The 20794-nt window shown below is 42.2% G+C and overlaps 1 protein-coding gene and 1 pseudogene across 1 annotated transcript in view; both read right to left on the bottom strand.

Annotated features, from left to right (window-relative positions):
• Positions 1 to 19545, bottom strand: part of Fam114a1 (family with sequence similarity 114 member A1) — a 63629-nt gene extending 44084 nt beyond the window's left edge. Inside the window, exons 1-2 of the mRNA XM_090343714.1 lie at positions 19460 to 19545; positions 12037 to 12393 (exon numbers count right to left, since the gene is read on the bottom strand). Of these exons, the coding sequence (XP_090199840.1) occupies positions 12037 to 12384 (348 nt within the window). The 5' untranslated portion in view covers positions 12385 to 12393; positions 19460 to 19545. The remainder of the gene's footprint in view (positions 1 to 12036; positions 12394 to 19459) is intronic.
• On the bottom strand, positions 2918 to 4123 carry LOC150055864 (RNA-binding motif protein, X chromosome-like; annotated as a pseudogene).
• Positions 19546 to 20794: the final 1249 nt, after the last annotated feature.

Below are 20794 nucleotides of genomic sequence, written 5' to 3' on the forward strand. Positions count from 1 at the left end.
CAGCTTCAACTCCCGGTACTCCCCATCCAGAATATGGTGTATGTGTGTCTATTCTCCCAGGCAATCCTTCCCGCCCCCCGACCCTGCCACCTGGCACTGGGTCTGAGTCTGGGCAGCAACTTAGTCAAGTTCTTCCAAGCCTCTGTTTCCTCATTACAAAACGTAAGATGTGGAAGTATATGAACTACTTGAAACAGCAAACTCACATTTACTGTAAAGATTAAAAGAAAAATTTCATACAAAGCTGTGAACCCAGTCCCTGGCATATAACAAGTATATCATAAAGGTTTTCTAGTAATAATCAGAAAGTTCATTTTTAAGACTAAGGAGTGAACAGCTTTGAAAGCTGGCTGTCATTCTTGTATTCTGCCTAGAAACAATGAAAAACCTGTTAACAAGAATGGAAATAGTCATGGCTCATGACTGTGCTTTCATTTGTGGTACCAAATTGATTTACTTCATTCAGCAATGCAGTTATTGCTAATTTTATACCACCATGAAGACAAATGTAAGGAGGATAAGTATCATCTTTTCACAAAAACAAAGCACTGTCTATGATTTGGAATAGCTAATCCCTTAGTGATGACAGCTTCTGACTCAAATTTACAATGTTTAATATGCTCTGACAGATGAGGGTATTAATAATGGCCTTTGACATTGAGCTGGGACTTCTTGATCAGCTACAATGAATATATGAAGCCAGATGTGAAGTCTCACATCTGTAATCTTAGCTGCTCAGAAGTTTAAGATCTGCTGGAGCTTGGACAAAAAAAGCTCACAGGATCTATCTCCTGTATGTTTTCCCTTATATATGGAAACTGTGTTCGGCTTATAAACTTACAAGTAAATACACTTGGTGGTATGCAAGTGTATACAAATGTATTAACTGAAATATGGTAGAATCAAGGGAGATTTCAAATAGTATAATTACTTAAAAAGGCAAAGTCAAAGTTTTGCAAAATAAACTCTAGGAATAGGGTACTTGAAAGGGGATGGGGTGGAGTCAAAGGGAAAGGGTTAGACAAATGAAACGGGGGAGAATGTAGTCAAGAAGTCAGTGTACATTCTGCAAAATTAAGAATGAGGAAATGCTCATGAGACATCCTGGGTTCGATCCTCAGTGCCAAGAAAGAAAAGACAAAAAAAGAAGAAGGAGGAGGAGGAGGAAGAGGAGAAGAAGAGGAGGAGGAAAAAGAAAAAGAAGAGGAGGAGGAGGAAGAAGAGGAGGAGGAATGAGAAGGATGTATGAGAATGTTATTAAGGGCTGATACTGGGGCTGGGAATTTGGCCTAGTGGTAGAGTGCTTGCCTAGCATGTGCGAAGATCCAGGTTCAATTCCTGGGTACCACATACATAGGGAAAAAAAAAGCCAGAAGTGTTGCTGTGGCTCAAGTGGTAGAGCTCTAGCCTTGAGAAAGCCCAAGGACAGTGATCAGGCCCTGAGCCTAAATCTAGGACTGGCCAAAAAAAAAAAAAAAAAAAAAAAAAAAGGCTGATACTGATGAAGAAGCATTGTATTCATAGACTGCTTTGTTAAATGGCAACTCCCTTGTATAACTACTTAAAAAATAATAATTAGCAGTGGCTCATGCCTGTAATCCTAGCTACTCAGGAGGCTGAGATCTGAGGATCAAGGTTCAAAGCCAGCCTGGGCACAAAAGGACCTGAGACTCTTATCTCCAATTAACCTCTAGAAAAATGGGAAATGGGGCTTAGCTCAAGGGTAGGGTAGTAGCCTTAGCTGAAGAGCTAAAGGACAGTGCCCAGGCCCAGAGTTCAAACATAAATAAGATAATAATTTTTTAAAAAGACTTTATTCCCAAAATAGCAAAAAGCAGGGTTGGGGCTTGGCTTAAGAGCAAATGCTTAGCAAGTTCAATGCTCCCACGTTCAAACCCTAGTAGCATTAAAAAAGGAAAGACTATTTGTAATCAAAGAATGTGCCTATAAATCTACAAATCCAATGGATAGTAAAAGACAAATAATTACACTTGAACATGATTAAACAGCAGTCTAAACATCTCATGATGAGAACAAAAGAAGATATTCTCTCTCTTTTTTTTTTTTTTTTGCAGCTTCATGGTTGGTTTTGGCCAACTTTTTTATTTAGTATTCTGTAGGAATTTTTTTTTTTTTTTGCCAGTCCTGGGCTTGAGCTCAGGGCTTGAGCACTGTCCTTGGACTTTCTCAAGGCTAGAGCTCTACCACTTGAGCCTCAGCACCACTTCTGGCTTTTTGCTATGTATGTGGGGTACTGAGGAATCGAACCCGGGTCTTCATGCATGCTAGGCAAGCACTTTAACCACTAGGCCAAATTCCCGGCCCCTTCTGTAGGAATTTAATACACACTTAAATGGTCTTACTCGGGGAGGGGAAAGAGAGGCTCTTGCAGATTCCTAAGGCAATGTCAAAAGACAGTATATGGCCAGCATTATCTGGTTTGTTTCTGTTGTTGGGGTTTACTGGGTAAGTAGAACTTTGCTACTATCACAGGTATCTGATCTCAAGTTCTTCATACCGAGAACATTTGAGATTTCAGTTGGAAGACACCCTGAAATCCTAAGAGGCGTCTAGGTGGCTAGATGTTTGCAGATCTGAGAATTGCTTGCCTCACTTACTGGGAAAAGTAGATAGGAAGTGGCCTTTAAGTTGGAAAATTACAACACTAGCACAAGTCTTAAATACATCTAACATTTGCTTATTGAAAGCAACTTGTAATAACAAATAAAATTAAACATGTTTAACTGCTTTTCCTCACAAGAACATAAAAATTATGAAGGGTAACTTAACAGGAAAAATTTTAAAAGCTAACACAATTTTTTTTCCTTTTAGTAATCCTTCGGTGGTTATGACAGAATAGTTTTCACTTTTCGTTTGTTTCTTTGAATGGGATTTTGGTCCAAAGTTCTGTTTGTTTCTAGTATCTGCTTCTGCCTCCCCCTCAATCAGATTGGCTCTCTCCACAGCCACCACCAATTTGGTGCTCCACAGCTTGAACTGCTGTAGGAATCACGTGGAGGAAGGTACCCCCTTTCCACAGAAGGGGGAAGCCCTCATTCTTGTCGGCCAACCCATCACGACCACTTGAGTAGATTACTCTGGCTGCTTGAGTAACTGTCTCGACTTCCACCATATCCGTCTCATAAGCTGCTGTAATCATCATAGCGACTGCTTTCACCATAAGATGGCAGAGACCCTCATGTAGGTGGAGCACTACATGAGTTACCATAACTCTCATATGGCTCTCTGCAGGAGCCTCTACTTGGATGATCTGAATAGACACGATCCTGACCGTATCCATCTCTATCACAACAGCCTCTTGATGGATAATCCTCACATGAACTGGAGGGACCATAATTGAGGCAAGTATAATCTCTTGGTGGTGGTGCATAATCTCTTGCATCACCAGAACTTGGGTAATGTCTACTTGAATAGCTGTCCTTAGTAGAATACCCATCATCTCTTGGGGACAAATAATCATCTTCATAGTGGTGGTCCTCTTTTTACTGGAAGAGGTCCCCTGGAGGAACTCACGTTGAAGTTCCTAGACTAGCCACCATCACGCATGTGTCCTCCATGTGAGGGAGGTCCTCTAGGTCCACCACTTCCTCCTCTTCCTCTTCTGAGACCTGTGGGAGGACCTATGCTTTTGGAGGTGGAAGCGGTCCACGTCTACCATTTTCACATGATGGTTTGGTGGTTTGTTCCACTTTGATGGCTTTTCTACCTAAGGACTTTCCATTCATATCTCTTGACTTGTTTGTTTCACAATCTTTCATCAAAAGTACTTCCCCTACCTGAGCCGCAAGGTGGCTCACGCCTGTAATCCTAGCTACTCAGGAGGCTGGGATCTGAGGATCAAGGTTCAAAGCCAGCTGGGGCACAAAAGGACCTGAGACTCTTATCTCCAATTAACCTCTAGAAAATGGGAAGTGGGGCTTGGCTCAAGGGTAAGGCTGTACCCTTGAGCTGCAGAGTTCAAGGATAATGTCCAGGCCAGAGTTCAAGCCCCATGACCCACTATCTGTTCATATTTGCCAAATACTGCTTCAAGGTCTTTCTCATTTGTTTCTTTATTAAGCCCACCAATGAAGAGTTTTCCTGTGTGATCTGCTTCAACCATTTTCCCCCCTGGTGAGTAATACACAGAGGGGGTGGCGACGGGCTCGAGCTTGCCGACCAGACCTTCCAAACAACACAATACAAAATAAAATTATGACAGTTGTGGAGACCCAGAACTGAACAGAGATGCTCCTAGGATTATTGCAAACAAGGGCCAAAGGAGGATCTTCTTAGGAGAGCATCACAAGGGCTCAATAGTTATGTGTATAAGATCATATAAAATGATGATTATCAAAATGAACTCCAAGAAATGGAAGCAAGAGGTTTTTTTATTGTATTGTTTGCAGTTCCTGTCTTTTCTTTCCTTTTTTCCTTTGGTTTATTCCCTTGTATGGCTGTTTATTTCCGTACCCTTTGTCTTGCATATGTTTATGTGACTTGGGGAAGGGGCAGCACAGAAATGATGAGGCAAAGGGTGAACTAATTCAGCAGTGAAACCCACTGGAAATGAATTATACAACTTGTGGGGGAGGGAAATTGGGAAGAGAAAAACTGGGAGAGAATGGAGGGAGGACACTGCTTAAAAGGAAATATATTCATTACCTGACTTATGTAACTATAACCCCTCTGTATATCACCTTTACAATAAAAATTTTAAAAAAGAAAATAGATAGCTAAATGTACTTACTACAAAAAGTAAATATTCAAGCCAGGAGCATGTGCACATGGGTGGCTCATGCCTGTAACCCTAGCTACTCAAGAGGCTGAGATCTGAAGATCAAGGTTCAAAGCCAGCCTGGGCACTAAAGAACCTAAATAATGTGAGACTCTTATCTCAATTAAGCACTAAAAAATGGGAAGTAGGGCTGTGGCTCCAGGAGTAGGGCAGTAGCCTTGAACTGAAGAGCTCAGGGACAGTGCCCAGGCCCAGAGTTCAAGCCCACACACACACAAAAAGTAAATATTCAAGAATTAAAAATATTCTCATCAATAATATCCTCTTCACTTTATATGGTCTTAGTCACACAAGGTATTATAAAATAGGCCACAAGGATCAACTCAAATCTTCCTTTAGCAAATATAATTATTTAAAGCTTTTTTCTCACCTTCCTCCTGCTCTCTAACTTATATTTTCTATAACACAAAGCTTTATGTCCTACCTCACAGAGAAAGAAAAAGTCACCAAAATGAGAACTCTCAACTTCCTCCTCCCTCCCCATACATACATATAAGATCATTCTTCTAAGAGTGTAACAGGGAATCACATATAGATTGATCAAGGATATCTAAAACTCAACTAGAAGTCATTTAAGCATCTAAAACCATTGTAAGGCCCAAAGAAGATGAAAAAATGCAGAAATCCATCAAATTTAGTTATAAGTATTAAAGGCAGTTATATATCTATTATATCATCGAGAGATTTTTTTCACTAGCTAAAATATACATTTATCGAGGCTGGGAGTTTGGCTCAGCATTGGAATATTAACTTGTATTTGTCTTGCAAGCATTAGACCATAAGTTTCATCCCCAGCAGAATTTGTGTACTGTAGGCTATCAAGTTCAAGGTCCCATTTGATAGAAAATAGTTTACAAATCTCGAAATTCCATAAAATGCAAAGGTCTTTAGTGCTTGGAAAATTGCTGGGTGCTGTGCTCACCCCTGTAATCCTAGCTGCTCAGGAGGTTGAGATCTGAGGATCAAGGTTTAAAGCCAGCTCAGGCACAAAAGGACCTGAGACTCTTATCTCCAATTAACCTCTAGAAAATGGGAAGTCGGGCTTGGCTCAAAGGTAGGGTGGTAGCTTTGAGCTGAAGAGCTCAGAGATAACGCCCAGGCTGAGTTCAGGCCCTATAACCCACAAAAAAAAAAAAAAAAAAAAAAAAAAGGAAGGAAGGAAGGAAGGAAATACATGGGCTTATCTGATAGATCAACTGGTTGTCCTGTTCCTTGAGTGGATGCAGAATTAGGTACAATATATGTGTTGCATTAAGGTGGGTGATTTGACCTATGGGTAATTTGGTCTCACAGAAACAAAACCCTTTTGAGTTTTATAACACATGATACTGCTACTCGAAAAAGCTGCTCTGATGTGAGTTTCTCTGATTGTAGATCTGTCAAAATAACTGGGAGGAAATGGTCTATTATTCTCAAGTGATCTTCTTCCTTGGTATGTATACATCATTCAACTCTGAGAAGATTTAAAAATTAAATATAGTAAGGTCTAAAGTATCAAAGCTGTGATATTACTATTTTGTGCACATTGGGTCTTTTCTATCATACAGATATTTATGGACTGTGACAGTGGGACAATTTTTGAAAACCATTTAAAAATAAAGTTATATTTTTAGACTTAGGACTTTAAGCTGAAATCTTCCTAAGTTTATGCATACCAGCATAACAGGTCTTAAATGTTATAGGTCCACTCTATAAATTTAATTTAACAGCTTCATAGCAACTATTAAGTATTAACCAACACTTTATGTATGGAGATAAATGAGGTACTTAAAAGAGAAAGAGAATATATAACACATTTAGATGCAGTTTAAGGTGTTTAGACATGTTTAAATTGGTAAAAAGAACCAAAGATCAATTTAAAACCACAGGATGGTGACAGTTCAATTCTAATAGACTTTTAAATAGAAAATTTATGAGTTGAATATAAAACCTAGGGAAGAACTAGTTGTTTAAATTTGTAGTCTTAATAAATTGAACACCAATTGTTGAAATTAAATGTCTATGTAATTGTTTTATGCACAAAACATAATTTGGCTGAAGTTATGTTTTAGAAAAAGACAAAGTATGTTCAGAGGGGGCCGAGTCACCGTACCTGCATCTGGACTCTCCTGATTTTCAGCTTTTCTCTCTATTATCTACCTTCTACATTTTGTCAGGCACTTAACAAATAAAAATCACACAAAGTGTTGTGTATAAATGTCTGGTTTCTGTCCTTTGTCTTTTTTCTTCACCTCACAAGAGGAAGTACCAGCATATACCCGTAATCCCAGCTACTCAGGAGGCTAGATGAGAGGATCACAGTTCAAAGCCAGCCTGGGCAGAAAAGTCTTTGAGACTTTTATTTTCAATTAAACACCAAAAAGCCAGAAGTAGGACTATGGCTCAATTGGTAGAGTGCCAGCCATGAAGGAAATAAAAGCTAAAGGATGGCATCTAGGCCCTGAGTTAAAACTATAGTACTACCACAAAAACAGAAGAAAGATGGGCCTTTGTTACAACTCCCACCACTACTTCATGAAGCCACAAGGCAACAATGGTTTCCTTGTCAAAGCCACTGGCTCATTTTATCAAATTACTTGACCTCACAGTACCATCTGAAACTTAACCAGTTTCATATCCTTAGAGTACTCCATTCTCCTGGTGTCTGTATTGGTCTGTTACTATTACACCAAATACTGGAGTCAGCTTAACTTTATGAAGAAAAGATATCTAATAGCTCACGCCTGTAATCCTACTTACTCAAAAAGCTAAGATCTGAGGATTACTGTTCAAAGCCAGTCTGGGTAAGAAAATCTGTGAGATTTACCTCCAAATAGCCACCCGAAAACTGGAAATGGCACTGTGGTTCAAAGTAGTAGTGTGTAACACATGAAGCTTTTAAGTACAAACTCAACTGTATCCTGAGCTCACGAGTGTCTATGCCCTATTTTTGGACTCTTTCTTGCTCAGCATTTAGTATTATTACTTTAGTTACTTACTTTAGCTGATGTTATCTGTATTTTTTAGATTAAGCTCCAAACCAATGCTGTCAGCATTCTAATAAAATATGGCTAGTCCAGAGCTGGCATGCTAATCAGAAAGCCATACTCTAGAAGCAACTATAAAAGTGATTCTATAATCTGCATCTCTATTAACATCTAATGCCTTACTAATTAGCATACTGAATCATGGCAATGGATTTCAGTTGGTAAACCTGGTAGACTTTTTAGCGTCCTGAATATCTATAAGAGGTCTGAATGATGAGATGAAAGGCACTCAAGACTTGTAGAGTGGACCAGGAGTTTGGCCTGGTGGTAGAGCGTTTGCCTCGCATACACAAAGACCGGGTTCGATTCCTCGGTACCACATACATAGAAAAAAGCTAGAAGTGGGGCTGTGTGGCTCAAGTGGTACAGCATTAGCCTTGAGGAAAAAAAGTCCAAGGACAGTGCTCAGGCCCTGAGTTCAAGCCCCACGACTGGCAAAAAAAAAAAAAAGCCTTGTAGATGGTTCACTATACTTAAGAGAGTCTTCCTATATTTACATGAAGAAGGTGTAAGAAATAATTCTTCCCTGTGCAGATGGCCCTCCAATCAGCTCTGAACTTTGGAAATTCTGGCTATTTGTTGCCAGGAATTCTTCTTAGAGAAGAATCCTTAACCTTTGAACCTCTGTCTTGTAAACTTTGTATTCAAGGTGGTGAAAAAAAAGACCGAATAGGACAGGACAATGCGATGTTCTTGAAGTTATATAGAAACAGTTCTCATGAGCCATTTTTAACTCTCATATTAATGTTTTTATTTTAAAATCTGAGTGTGGTACAGTGTGATTTGAGATTGACTTCATTGATCGAATGTGGTGGTGACACTAGGGAGAAGTAGTAACTTGGACTTCATTTCTAGTTACAGTAAACTATCCTTTCACCCCAAAATATCTAAGAGATAACATACGACTGGAGTGCTTTAAAGACAAAAGCTTCCAAGGGCTGAGTCATTGTCTCTTCTTTATTTGTATGTGGCACCTGAGCAAATATGTCTTCCCAGACCATTTTAATCAACTGCCCACAAAATACATGGCTTTGGCTGTTCCATGGCATGCTTAATACCAAATGCACCATCTTCTCAATTCCTTCACATGCCCTAGCTAGTGCTCGAGTGTCCTTGTGCTGGTGATCCCTGAACACTGACCGGTGCACTGACAAACTGTGGAAATGTAATCCTGGGACATTCACTCAGAGTTTCAGCTTGCACTGTGATGTTTTAAAGTATAATCTCTCAGAGTAGAACCCAGGAATCTGAAATTTTCAACAACCACTTTGGATGATTCCAGTCCACTACCAATTATGGTAACTAGGTAATCTATATTGGCATCAATTGTCAGTCCAATGCCCTCCTTGCATTTAGTGTCTGTTTTGAGAAATCTGCTGTTAATCATTTTCTTTCTTTTGTAGCTTCCAATATTCTTTCGTGTGTATGTGTGTGTGTATATAGGCCTATGTATATGTAGTGTTTAGGGGGTGTTTCTTCTCTGATCTTTCTGATTTGGCATTCTGCTAGCCTCAGACACATGGATAAGCATTTGTGCCATTTTTTTTTTTTGGTCGGTCATGGGACTTGAACTCTGGGCTTGGGCGCTCTTCAGCTCAAGGCTCCCACTCTACCCCTTGAGGCTCAGCATCACTTCTAGTTTCCTGGTGATTAATTGGAAATAAGTTTGATGACTTTTTAGTGCCCTGATTGGCTTTGAACCATAATCCTCAGATCTCAGCCTCCTGAGTAGCTAGGATCACAGTGTTGAGCCACTGTGCCCAACTCTTTTTTGCCATTTTAGTTGAGTAGATTCTTTCTAGGTTTAATTTTTATATCTTCCTCCTCTCATCTATTTCCGTTATTCATACATTTGGTCTTTTGACAGTCTGATACGTCCCCTAGGCATAATCTTCTATGTGTCTTTCAACATCTTTGTTTATTTGATCTAATTTCTCTGCTTTACTTTCAGCTTCTTCAAACTCATTTATTTTTAAAAGTTGGTGGTAGCTGCACTCAGATTCATGAAGGAAGATAAGTGATGGCTTAGTGTTATATGGATTGGCAGGGTGGCTTTCAGTTGAGAAATAGTTGATTTCAGTGCTTTTGACAGGCATCTTCTCCACTCCGGGTGGAGTTTCACAGGCTATTGGAAGTAATAAACCACAGCTTGTTTGGATTAAACTCTAATGAAGGACGGTCACCACGACTTTTCTGATCTTTTTAGATGTATATAAGATCCAAGGTGTATCTTCAGACTCTAAGCCTTTTGTTTCTTTCATAGCAATTTCACAACTCTTAAACATTCCCCTCCTTTTCTCGGAAGAGAACTATTTGGTGGTAGTCTACAATCTTGAACTTTCCTATGAGAGTACTTATGATAATAAAACTTGAATTCTTTACATGGTCCATAATAGGGCTTATGCATTTATACAGCAAGGATGATTTTTTTTAATTATAGGTACATTTCTTGGTGTTAAGAATTTATAAAAACTTTATCTAAATTGAATCTTTTAAGGGTTAACAGGCTAATATACAATAAGGCCATCCAGTACCTAAAGCAAACCTATCTAAATTGAGGCTGAGGACTTCCTTCCCTGACTCCCTAAGACTGATTTCAGTGCTCCATCAAAGGCTATTTGATGCCAGGAATTCTTCTTAGGGAAGAATTGCAGGAAATGTTAGAAATGCTTTTCTACAACACTGGCCTCCACAATTAGACTGCAGTGATCCTCAGTCTTATCACTTACATTCTCAGACTTAAAGAATGGTATTATGGAACCAACTACAGTCTGAGTCTGCTCCAGCTGTCAACATTCAAAGGATGAAACCCTCTCATACATGTTTTCGAGTGGATTCTTGTAGAAAAACCCTGTGGCATCTGAGTTCTATAGAAATGACCCTTTAAAAAAAAAAAGATGCTTTCTTTGAGTATAAAATAGCAATGCAAGGGTCTGTTGAGCTGCTAGCTTTACCCTATTTTCTGGCCTTGTCCTATCAACCAAGGTAGAGGCAACTCTGAGAGGCAAACGTGAATCCAACGGTAAGGATTTTAAGTGGATCCATATCCAAAGTAACTATGCGTATACAAATCACATAAGGAAGGATGAATCATTAATGTACATGTGATCTGCAAGATAATGGTGTGTATGCCCTCTAAGACTATTTTTCCTCACAAGACTATTTTTAGGCAGGTTTTTTTCTTCATACTTTTGAAAGGGGTGATGACATTTTACCAGGCTTCAAGATACCTGCAATCAAAATAGACTTTGGAGTTTAGCTGTTTTCCTTTAGAATCAAACATAACTTGAGAACAATATCTAATCCAACTTTGGATTCCAGATGTTTTGGATTATTTTTTCATTGTTATTAGTATTATCTGCTAGACTGACAAGGAAAGATTATAATCAATGCAACAAGGTTTCTTATAAGTGTCAAAAGGCAAATAAAATATAATGAATAATACTAAGAGACAAGGAACAAAGTTAACCTCTTCTCATACTAATTTAAGATTAGTAACTGAGAAAGCAGTAGAATACCTTTTGAAGATATTCCTTTAGAGTGAATCTGCATGTATGCAGAAGGCTTAGATATGACCCAGATGAGAGAGATCCTCTCTTCTCAAGGCCCTTTCTGTCAGTCGTATCTGCTTTCTTCCCTTCTTAGAACAAACATGATCATCCCTCTCTAAGTTGTATTTGAGCTCCTGATGCAATTCACGCAAACACACCCGGAGTCATGGCCCCCAGAGTTTATCCTTCCCTCCACATCCTTCTGTGATGCTTCACTATGAGGAATATGCACCTTTCCAAGTTCTTTGGATGCTCCCAGGGTGCTACAGGAGGGGTGTATCTGTTGCCAACAGGTTCTGATACTGTGACACTGAGAAGGCTGATAATAAAGTATTTTCAAAGCAGGGTTCACCTGCTTTCATACAGCTTATCAAACAACTCATGAAAGAAGATCAAGTAGGAACACATTGTTTTATTATGTTATCTTCATTGGCAATCCTCCCTATTATAGTTATTAGAACCCTGAGATGGGAACATAAAATCTATTTATCTGTGGCTAATGCATTTTGAGTTAGTGGATAAGAGCTATGAGCCCAAATAAACCTCTTGTTTTTATCGCTTATCTGGTCTGTAGAAATGTGTTACTAGCAACAGAAAGCAGTCTAAGATAGTAGGTGTCAAAAAGAACTGAGGTTTAAATGAACTGAGTGACAACTCTTACCAGATCATTCTGTTCTTTCAGAAGTAGTTCAGAGCCCTGTTCTCCATCCAGGCTGACGGAATCAATGCACTGAGCCAGTGTGTCCTCAGTCCCTTCTCTGTTGAGAGGGCTTTCGATGGCACCAGGGTCTTCGGACTGTTCTGGGTATGGGTCAGCAGCTGTCTCTGCATCCTGACCAAGTACCTCCTCATGCAAATCTCCTCTGAGGCCAGGTGGAACTGGATCATTTGAAGTTACAGCTGGATCACAGTGTACTTCTACATCTTTAGGTGAAGAATCATTCTTGGGTATTTCAGTAATATCTGTTCTGTCTCCAGCAGTAAAGGCGTCACCACCATCATCAGACATTTTAAATATCTGTCAACATGAATATAAATGCTTTATGCTGTAATCTGTGTTACTGAGCTATTGTTCAAAGTTCCAAAAATTCAATTAAACCAGATAGGGTTAAACATCCTTTTACCAGTAAATAATTTTTATAACATTACAGTAAACTAAAAAATGGCTTCAAAAGATATCTACCTCCTAAGCTCTGTAATCTATGTATGTTGCCTTATATAGAAAGAGAAACTCTGTACATGTGATTAAAAGTCGAGATTGGGGAATGATCTTAGCTTATCTGGGCCTGAAATATAGTCACAAGCATCTTCATCAGAGAGAAATAGAGGGCAGATCGGACTGCAAGGAAGAAAAGGTAATGGGCTGACAGAAGCAGAGATGGGAGTGATAAACTCTGAGGATGAAGGAAGAGCCATAAGCCACAAAATCCAAGATAGAGGTTGAATTAAGGCAAGAAAACCATCCTTCCCTTTGAGATTCTAGAAGAAATTAGCCCTGCCAGCACCTTGACCTTACCCCAGGTGGCTAAGGGACTGATCATAAAAGAATAAAATTGGGTAATATAAGCCACTAAATGTGTTGTATATACTGGCAACAGGATAGCAATATAGATTAACAGCCCTATCTTCAGCCAATCAAGGCACTCTTCCCTGATCTGTATATATAAAGAAATGAACCAAGCACTGAGCTGAGCTGAGCCAAGTGCGGTGGCTCACACCTGTAATCCTAGCTACTCAGAAAGCTGAGATTTGAGGATCAAAGTTCAAAGCCAGCCTGGGCACAAAAGGACCTGAGACTCTTATCTCCAATTAACCTCTAGAAAACAGGAAATGAGGCTTGGCTGAAGGGTAGGGAGGTAGCCTTGAGCTGCAGAGCTCAGGGACAGGCTGAAGAGCTCAGAGACAGTGCCCAGACCAAGTTCAAGCCCCATGACCCATCCCCCCACCAAAAAATCAAGAGTTTATCAAAAAGTATCTTCCACCAGGCTCACACTTATAATCCTAACTACTTGAAGGCAGAGATCTGAGGATTGTGGTTCAAAGGTAGCCTAGGCAGACAACTTATTTCCATTTAACCAGATAAAAGCTGGGACTGGAGGCCTGATTCAAATAATGGAGCATCAGCCATGAGTAAAAACCAAACCAAAACAACCCTAATAGCTCAAAGCCTGAGTTCATGCAAGCCCCAGTACCAGCAAAAATGTGTGTGTGTATTACTATGCTCTTCCTTAGAGTTATAATATCTTCTTCCATCCCATACAGTCAAAAAGTAGATTATTAGTTTCTTAGAAGTTGAAGAAAAGGGGAATGAGAGTGATTGCTAATGGGTATGAGATCTCTCTTGGGGGTTCACAAAAACATTGTAAGATTAGAGGATAACAATGGCTACACAATTCTCTAGAAATATTTTAAAAAATCACTAAACTGTACATCTAGATTTCCAAATGACCCACGATTAAAATCTCAGTGGTCAACAACTGAACCTTCACCCTCTGAAAAATACATAGTATCATTTGACTAACAACAATACCAAGACCATTTAGATGTATTACTTCCTTTGAGATAAGTTGGGCTCCATTTTACAGATGAGGAAACAGGTTCAGAAGTGATGCTTTTAGTGAACAGCAGATCCGAAGTTTGAACCAATCTGATTTTGATACTGAACCACAGCAGAGCCCTATCTGCAGGCCTAGTTGCCTCTTTCCTTACATTCAGCCAGGGCCCAAATCCTAAAGGTTGTCTTCACAATCCACATCTATTCTCTGACTTCTACCCTCACTGTCACGTCTTCATTATGGTTCTCACTGGCCTTTCAATATCAGGTTCATTTCTATTGTTGTTCTCTTTCCCATCCTTTACTTTCCAGATCTAATTATATAGTCTCAGGGAAGACTTTCTCTTCCCATCTTGACAGAGACATATTTTTTGCCCCAGGGTCTGCCTTAGACAACAATTCTCGTAACTCTTCTGAGTAGCTGGGATTACAGATATGGATTACTACACCTGGCTCTAATTTCTGTCTTACTTTATCTTTGTGTCTTGGGATCACAGCTGTAAGGAGAATGTTTCATGGATAAATGATACTTTTGTATCATTCAGTTTTACATTTTTAATCTATTGGTCACAGACTTATCTTTTTATATCCCCCTCCTCCACCTCTCTCCTCAGTCCTACAGCTTGAATTCAGGGTGTGGGCACTATCCTTGAGCTTTCTCAAGACTAGTGCTTTACCACTTAAGCCACAGCACCACTTTCGACTTTTTCTGTATATATGGTACCAATAAATCGAACCCAGGGCTTCATGCATGCTAGGCAAGCACTCTACTCTTAGGCCATACTTCTGGCTCTATTTTTATTTCTTCTGGAATAATATGAGTAATGATATTAATCTAAATTTTTAAGTAGCAATTTTCTTATAAACAGGAATGTAAGAACAAGTATGGCTACAATAAACTTTCACGGGCAAATGGAAAAATCATTATGACTATTTTGATGTACATGTTTACACTAAATATGTTGTCCTATTGGTCATATGTAAAATAAAATACTGGACATGGTGCATTTACCATATGACATATGCACATGTTAATTAGTCCTAATTTACACTGCAAGGGTGGTCAATTAATACTTAAAGTTCCTTACTGAGTCTTTAGTAAGAATTCTGAAACCTATAACTGGGTGACCCCTGCTGAGAATTTTCAATTACTGTTTTCCCCTAATTAACATAAGACAATTAATGCTAATTAACATAAGATATATTAAAATCATTCTATGCTTCTGAAATGGCAAATGCATAAGATATGTAGATTGGTGAGAAATAATTTACTTCCTGCCCTTCTGGGCATGAAATCTCACAGAGCCCAACAGCCAGTGGAACTTTGCAGTTGGGTTTTTTTAGAGGTTGTAGCTGACTGAAGGACTCCAAAGCTGGTCAGCTCTGAGTTCTGATTGAAGGGGGGAGGGGGGAAATGGCTTAAAGGACAGTGAGGAAACACTTCAGACTCTTCAGTACAGGCTACATAATGAAGTCTGATTGCTTATGGACACATGAATATGTAGCTGAATTCCGTAAGAGATAGAGAAGGACAAGGGAGGAAAACTATAGCCCTCATCTACTTCTAATGGCCTAACTCCCTTAAGCCAACTCTCCTGAGAGCAGAAAAATGGAAGCAATAAAACTTCTCTTCTGCATGACTACTTTGTATTCAACTGGCAATATTAACCATCCCTTCAGAAACACCAAAAAAAAAAAAATCAGCTGTAAGACGAACCAGTGTCTCATACCCATAATCCCAGCTACTCAGGAGGCTGGTTAGAAGACAGCCCAGACCAAAAAAAAAAAAAAAGAAGGGGGAAGGAAGGAAGAACAGAGGGAAGGAGGGGGGGAGGGGGAGTCTATAGTCTATAGAGTCTATAGGTGATGTATACATTGCAGCAAGACTAAATTTTTTTTTCATGTACACTAGAAAATAAAGTAGTAATGCAGTCCGTTCTGCTGTAATGATTTTTTGGTTTTGTTTTGTTTTGTTTTTTTTTTTGTCATGTCTGGTGGTTAATTAGAGATAGGTCTAACAGACTTTCCTGTCCCCTGACTGTCTTTGAATTACAATCTTCAGATTTCAGCCTCTTAAGTAACTAGGATTACAGATATGAGCCACCAGCATCCAGTGCAGTAACTTCTAATTATGTGTGTTGCTAGTCTGTTTACTCCTCTACCTGAAACTAGTCTATTTTTCTCTACTCTACTTCAACTACTGACTCCAGAAGCTACTGGATGGGAAAATCTCACTCAAGGCTGTGTACTTTTGTCCCAAACCACTAGAAACCAGCCCCAGTTCCAAATGCAGAGCTGTCTCTGAACAGGGGCTGTAGGGGTCCAGTAGGATTTCAGGTGGGATCCACCTGATGTTTTGCTGGGGTGGCTACATCTCTGCCTGGGTGCCAAATGAGCAGTCGGGTCTTTTGTGATTTGGAGTTTGGAACGCACATCATCATTGCAGCCATGTCCAGGTCTTTGATGGAGATTTGAGCCACAGAAACAAGGAGGCTGCTTCAGATAACTCTAAAGAGAGGAAGTGTGGTGGATAAAGAAGTCTTTGTGGATTGGGAATAAGTTAGTTTTTTATGAGCAAATCCATTCATCACCTAAAATGCTCCTGGAACTTCACACTGTCTTCAGAAATAAATGATTTATTTGAGGAGCAAAAACAAAACAATTGGGGGGAAAAAGCTATGCAGGGACAGGGTGTAGCTCAGTCATGAAGTACTTGTTTAGCAGGCAGGAGTTCCATCCTCAGCACAGGGGTAGAGTGGGGGTAGGGGTGGGGAGGAAGGTATGCGAAAAGCATGCAATAAACAAAAAAAAATGTTCTTGCACAAGTCTGACCAGCTTGCCTCACTCCAGCTCTTCTGGGTGTGAGCATATAGGGAACAAGGAATGAGCTCTAGGCAGCAAGGAGGGACCCCCTTGGGCTAAGACAGGCTGTGTGGAGGAAGAGTGAGGGCTGGGATTCTGAGGGGGGGAAAACCTCTCTCTGGTTCTGGTCTCAATGTTTCTTCACAGACCCACAAGCTGCTCCTTCTCATTGGTCTTCCTTCACTCTCTCGTCCATAAAGTCAGTATGAACAAAACAATCAGTGTACTTGGTGCTCTGATTGCAGGACTAGGCCAGTCCCTGATGACAGAGAAAAATACTGACAAGATTTCGCTTTTTCATAAATCTAACTTTATTCAACATAAAGCTCTGCCTTGTCTTGCAAGTTTAGCTTTGTACTCTTTCTTGGTGTTAAAAGGTCTCTCATTCTATGAGAGTACAATGTACTGGCTGTGGCTGAAGTATTTTTTAAAGAGCCTCCATGGGCACAACAGAAATATGTTAATAAGATGTTGTGTATAAGCTCACTTCACTTGTTTAAAAAAAAAAGTGCTGGTCAGTAAAGAATCAGGAATAAACTCTAGCTGAGGCTTCCAGGTCCTGCCCAGTCTGACAAGTGCACAGTGTCAGGCCCACGAGTGTCTCCAAGTGTCTGCCCTGCACTGTTCTGAAGTCTAAATGAGACCTATCAGCTCCTGTTTAAACCTGTTATACATAAGCATCTTCCCAACATGTCTGTGGCCTCTCAAAATCCAGCACCAAGCTGTCTCTACCTGCCTCTTGCTATACTCTTAAGGCACCCTGGCCAGTGCTCACAGTTCGTAGCCCTTTATCCCTGCCTTTTGCTTATGTTTTTTATGTTGTTGTTGTTGGTTTTTTTTTTTTTTTTCAGACATGGGGCTTGGGCTCTGGGCCTGAGTGCTATCCCTGAACTCGAGGCTACCGCCCTGGTTTTCTAGTGGTTAACTGGAGATAAGAGTCTCCTGATCTTTAGTGCCTGGGCTGGCTTTGAACCTCAGATCTTAGCCTCCTGAGTAGCTAGGATTACAGGCATGAGTTACCACACACAACTGCTTATGTGCTTCTACATGGGCTGCCACACTCTATCTGCCTGGAAAACTCCTATTCTTTCAAATACTCATGTCTAACTTTCATCTCTTACTTAGAAATTTCCCCTGAATCTTTCCAACTCTTTCAAAAAAAACCTAATTGTTCCCTCTGCTATGTTTTTTCTTTGGGGGGGGGGCTTTGTATGGATTCCTACTGCTACCTTTAAAATATTTGTTTCTATATCATTCTTGCTTTCAGAGCTCTAGCCTTCATTTCTGACTCATAAATACCTACTGAATTGAAATATATTGTGTTTGGCAGTGATTTAAAAGAAACAATATTTGCTGAACACGAGTGATTCACACCTATAATCCTGGCTACTCAGAACAATCTAGGTTCCAAGCCAGCCTAGGCAGAGAAGTCCAAAAGAGTATATGTCCAAAATAACTAGCAAAAAGCTGGGCTAGGCGCATGACTCAAGCAGTAGGGCACTAGAACAGTCCTCAGTTCAAACTCTGGTACTGGCAAAAACAATCAGTGATATCAGCCTTGCCGTATAAGTAAAGGCATGAATCTCTGAAATTCAGAAAGGCTCCTTACTACCTTCAAATTCCTCCTGCACTAGCTCACTGGTGCCTCAAATCCCATCCATAAAGTTCATTCTTTGCTTAGGGTTTACAAGGTAAGAAGTGGACCAGAGTCTTTTTGGACCTTAGGTGTGATGGAAGGAGAGGAAGAAAGAAGAGAGTCTAGGAATATGGATGGGGTGGGAAGGGGCCAAGGGGAGGCAGAGGCCTCCTTCTCCATTGTGGAAGGTTGGCTGAAGTCTGATCGTGTTCAGGAGACACTGATTTAAGGAGCCACGACTTGCTTGCATCCTTCTAGAAGATCCGGATGAAACCAAATGGGACCGGCAGGGCACAGGCTACCCTTTTCATAGCCCACTCTCAGACGTCTTCCCACGCTAGGATAAGGGACTTCAGGGGCCTAGAAGTACTTACCAGATTCCAGGGAGACCACTGGGGAGGGGGAGGGGCTTGGGGTGGAAGAAGGACCCCGGCTCTGAGCGCAGATGGTGCCCGTTTAGAGCCTTGGCTGGGGCGGCAGGACCGGCAGGTCGAAGGTCTGCGGAGGAAGGGCGATGGAGGATGGAAGGTGGGGGAGCGGGGACGGGGCGGGGGGTCAAGGCCGAGGCTGGCACACCCTGGAGAGCAGGCCTTTGCCTCACAGGGGCGCTCCCTCGGTGCCCCGGGCCGCGGGAACCCTGCAGCCGGCGCCCGACGTGGACCTGAGGCTCCGGGGGAAACTTTTCGGACTCGCTGGGTGACAAGCCTGGAGACTTCGGGGCGCCGAGCGAGGCAGGCTCCGCGGAGGCTCCCGCCGGCCGAGGGGGCAGACCCGGCGTGCGGGCGTGTGGGTGTGTGCATGAGCGTGGACCCGGAGCGACACACACTCACACACACACACTCACACGCCCGCACCCACGCAGGGCCCTCGGCCGCGCGACCCTCGGGCTCCGGCGCCTCACCAGCGCGGAGGGCAGGGCTGAGGGGGAGGGGCACAGGAGCGACGGCAGGGTCTCCCCGACACCCCACCGCGCTGCCTGGGGATCCCCGCCTGGGCAAAAGGATGGGGACCGGGAAGGGCCGGGGCTCTTACCGCGGTGGCAGCCGAGCGCGCGCCGAGCGCCCGCGGTCCCGTCCCGCCCCGCCACGTCGGCAGGGACGGCGGGGACGCGGCCGGAGGCGGAGGCGGAGGTGGAGGCGGGAGGGAACGGAGCCTAGGGAGGGTCCTGGGGGTGGGCCCGTGCCCTGGGGGGCGTGGCCCTAGGTAGAGGCGTCCTGAGGGCACGGCTGTGCTGTCCTGGGGGCGTGGCCTGGCTGGCCATGGGGGCGTGGCCGTGGGTGGTCCTAGATGGAGGCTCCCTGGGGGCGTGGCTGAAGTGGGGGGGCGTGGCTAAGGTGGGGGGGCGGGAGCCTAAGGGCCCTTCCTGTGCACGCCTCGTCAGACTCCCGGCCGTGTCGGGGGAGCAGCGCCCGCTCCCCATCCCCGCCCCGGATACGCTGCGCTCAGTCCCTCCTGGGAAACTTGGCTGGACGTGGTGAGGAGAGAGCTGGATCGCGCGAGCACCGGCGCGGACCAGGATTCGCCGGACCCTTTTCCTTCCTTTAAAAAGCGCGGGGGAAACGCTGAAGGGTGACGAGGTAGCGGTCGCCTCCGGCTGAGGTTTTGAGATTCTCGGTTCTGAAGTTCTGCAGATTCCCTAACCCCGTGAAGGGCGTGGGAGGGGATTCCCACCGGACAGGGCGAAACAAGCGCCATAAAACCCGGAAAGCTGCCTGGGAAGAGCCGGGCATGGCGGGGTGTGCAGCCAAACTCCCCCTGGGCAAGGGGCTGAGGGACTGGTCCACACTGACTTCCCGACCCGCCGGCGGGCAGGGATTGACAGGGCGGGAGGGCTGTCTGTGGGAAGGCCTGCCTTACCATTTGGGCTAGATAGTTGCCCATGCAGGCCCAGATTGGCCTCCAATTCGAGATCTTTCTTCTTCAGCCTCCTAAGTGCTGGGAGTATGAATTATTTTTTTTCTAAATATTTTTGGGTGCCTCTGCTTTATGTAAAATTCAGAAAAAAAAGTGTGATTTAGAAACTGACTCCTCTTGAGTGTTCTAAGGCCAAACTTCTATATCTTTTTAAAAAAAAAAATAAGTTCAAATTAACAACCTCAGTCACTATCATTTTAATAGTGTTTAGATTCTATGATGGTTTTGCTAATTGTATATTAACCCATAGATACGTAGGTTTTGCTTGCTTTTTTATAAAAAGGGTAAGATATTTGCAGAGCGCCATAGGTTCACACCTGTAACACTAGCTACTCAGGAGGCTGAGATATGAGCTTCGAAGTTCAAAGCCAAGCCAGTCAGGAAAATCTGGAGACTCTTATCTCTCCATTCAAGTGAAAGAATGCTATGAACAAAAAAGCTCAGGGACAGCAG

The sequence above is a fragment of the Megascapheus bottae genome, chromosome 13, assembly GCF_031878675.1.
Source record: "Megascapheus bottae isolate mThoBot1 chromosome 13, mThoBot2.hap1, whole genome shotgun sequence".
Lineage (NCBI taxonomy): Eukaryota > Metazoa > Chordata > Mammalia > Rodentia > Geomyidae > Megascapheus > Megascapheus bottae.